The sequence below is a fragment of the Mandrillus leucophaeus genome, unplaced genomic scaffold (genome assembly GCF_000951045.1).
Source record: "Mandrillus leucophaeus isolate KB7577 unplaced genomic scaffold, Mleu.le_1.0 Scaffold1, whole genome shotgun sequence".
NCBI classification, from domain to species: Eukaryota; Metazoa; Chordata; class Mammalia; order Primates; family Cercopithecidae; genus Mandrillus; species Mandrillus leucophaeus.
The window spans coordinates 13,688,702-13,689,648 of record NW_012098097.1 but is presented as its reverse complement, the minus strand read 5'-3'; the positions used below and the strand labels follow the sequence as shown (position 1 = coordinate 13,689,648).

The 947-nt window shown below is 50.4% G+C and overlaps 1 protein-coding gene across 1 annotated transcript in view; it reads right to left on the bottom strand.

Moving 5' to 3' along the window:
- The window catches only part of CCDC40 (coiled-coil domain containing 40), a 78,974-nt gene that overhangs the window by 75,958 nt on the left and 2,069 nt on the right, over positions 1-947 (bottom strand). Inside the window, exon 3 of the mRNA XM_011991755.1 lies at positions 270-737. Within this exon, the coding sequence (XP_011847145.1) occupies positions 270-737 (468 nt within the window). The remainder of the gene's footprint in view (positions 1-269; positions 738-947) is intronic.

Here is a 947-nt window from a genome sequence, read left to right as displayed (position 1 = left end):
ACCTGGCTAATTTTTGCATATTTACTAGAGACGGGGTTTCACCAGGTTGGCCAGGCTGGTCTCGAACTCCTGACCTCAGGTGATCCACCCACCTTCGCCTCCCAAAGTGCTGGGATTACAGGCATGAGCCACCGCACCCAGCCCTGCTAAGAAATTTCTAACAGGGATTGCAGTTTGTATTTATAGTGTATCCCCAAGTTCCTCACATAGGGTGACAAACCCTGTAGGCCGTGAGACACTGGCACAAAACAGAGGTCAGGACTACTCACCAATCTGCCTACTGCTGGCCCAGAGGTGACCTGGCCCATTTGCTCCAACGGGCCTAAGACTCTGTGGGATGGCTCTGGGGAGGTGACCCTCCCTTCTCTGGATTCTGGTGGACTGGTGGCCTCTCGGTAGGAGCCTTCGAGACCAGCTTCCCTACTAGCACTATCGTGTGCCTCCTCTCCAGGCAGTTCCTGAGGACTGAAATATGGGTAAGTCATATCTGTAGCACTGATCTGCCCTTCGGCGGATGAAGCTTCTGAATAGTAATATTCCTCTTCGCTCTCAGCATCTCCATAGGACACAGTCTCCTCTTCCACTGCGGTTTCCCCTTCCACGGCAGCTTCCCCTTCTGTCTCGACCTCCCCTTCTTCAATTGCAGCTTCTGCTTGGGTTGTGACTTCTTCAGGATGCTCTGTGCTACTGACAGCTTCTTCACTTTTCTGGCCATCATCCTTCTCTGGTGGTGACGCCTGTAAAGGTGTGGCAGGAAAAAAAATCAGGAAACAAAGTATAAAGGACCTTGTGAGGTTTTATTCTTTATAGTGAAATTATACTAATGGGAAAACTGCATTTATACCCTTCTCAGCATCAGTAAGAGATCATGTTTCACTTTGGGAGGCCAAGGCAGGCAGATCATGAGGTCAGGAGATCGAGACCATCCTGACCAACATGGTGAAACC